The 1,386-nt window shown below is 39.0% G+C and overlaps 1 protein-coding gene across 1 annotated transcript in view; it reads right to left on the minus strand.

The window, feature by feature from the left end:
• The window catches only part of ANXA5 (annexin A5), a gene marked incomplete at its 5' end in the record, with an annotated part of 14,338 nt that overhangs the window by 7,855 nt on the left and 5,097 nt on the right, over nt 1–1,386 (minus strand). The window contains 2 exons of the mRNA XM_010024087.1: nt 307–363; nt 825–904. Of these exons, the coding sequence (XP_010022389.1) occupies nt 307–363; nt 825–904 (137 nt within the window). The remainder of the gene's footprint in view (nt 1–306; nt 364–824; nt 905–1,386) is intronic.

Consider the following 1,386-nt stretch of genomic DNA (forward strand, 5'->3'; position numbering starts at 1 on the left):
TACATAAGGATTGAATTCAGAGAGAAATTCAAGCCAGCTATTAAGGAATGAACCATTCACATTTCTGAGTTTTCCAGCAAAACAAGACACACTTTGCACGGTAAGATCAAAGTGCCAAAAATCTTGATCCCAATGTTTTAGGTTTTGACACTTGTTTGTCCAGAATTTATAAAAGCAAAGGAATACATATTAAGAAGCACACACAGAGAACCTTAACAATTTCTTTCTCACATTTGAATTCTAGATCTGTATTCTCTTTGCAAGGTAACTTGTAGAAATGCCCCCAAGCCCAAGGCATTCACCCACCTGAGCATCCTGCTCAACAAGACTCTCATTGACGCCACCATCGGGATCTCTATTTGCCTAAAGAGAATTTTTAAAACTTGTTAGAGAATCAAAAGTTGAATCAAAAAATAACTTATCTGTTATACTTAAACCACGACATCATTTAAGAGGAACTGTGAGAAGTCAGCCCCTAATGCATCTTCTCCAAAATCGCCTTATTTTTCATTTCTGCTTATATGTGTCTTCAGCAAATAAATGTTCTCTTCTCCTATTGCTTTCAAAACCCAACGTAGCAGGCATTCTGCTATACCTGTGAGCAATACAGAAGTTTCTCAATTCAGTAGATGTGGAAATGACCCATAACAGAGCTTAAGACTGACCCTGCAAGTCAGAAGTGACCCAGTTTCAGAACAAACCCTGCCTATCACCAGGTCTATCTAGAATCCCAGCTTAATAAGCAGAAAGTGACAAGTGTACATCAGACAGGAAAACAGAAGTGAAACTCATACACACATGCCCATATACAAACAGATACTGACCTGCAGCAGGACCACCAGCAGTCTCTGAAAATAGCCTGATGTTTCTCCTGTAATCTTATCCTCCAGGTTGGCCTCATACTCTGCAAAAGAGCAATACCCATTCACCACCTTCCAGACTTCCTCACTATTTTGAGGAGAACGCAAGGAAAAGCAAAAAGTTAGTTTGACCCACAGCTTGTAAAACATTTATCAGACACAGCTTTAACAACTAGGACTCAGTCTGCTTTCACTTATTGTAAAAGAGATAGCATCTCACACCTTGTATCAGGAGAAGATTATTAAAAATACTTTTAAATACAAGGTGACATGCATAGATTCAACCCTTTAAGGAGCTACATAGGATACAGATCTGGAGTTACACTAAAACATGGTAGTCTCACAAGTGTGCCACAACTGTGAGCCCAGTCTAGTGCTAATAAATGTTGCCCTTGAAGACCCCAAGTTTCACTTTGAACTTTATGAACACACGAAAATTTCTTTTGTAGCAGGAATCTGCACAGAGGTAGAAAAAAATGTGTTGAGTTAAACATTGCCTTGGAAAACAAACAAACAATCCCCCCCC

This window comes from Nestor notabilis, unplaced genomic scaffold (assembly GCF_000696875.1).
Source record: "Nestor notabilis isolate BGI_N333 unplaced genomic scaffold, ASM69687v1 scaffold17181, whole genome shotgun sequence".
In the NCBI taxonomy this organism is placed as follows: Eukaryota; Metazoa; Chordata; class Aves; order Psittaciformes; family Psittacidae; genus Nestor; species Nestor notabilis.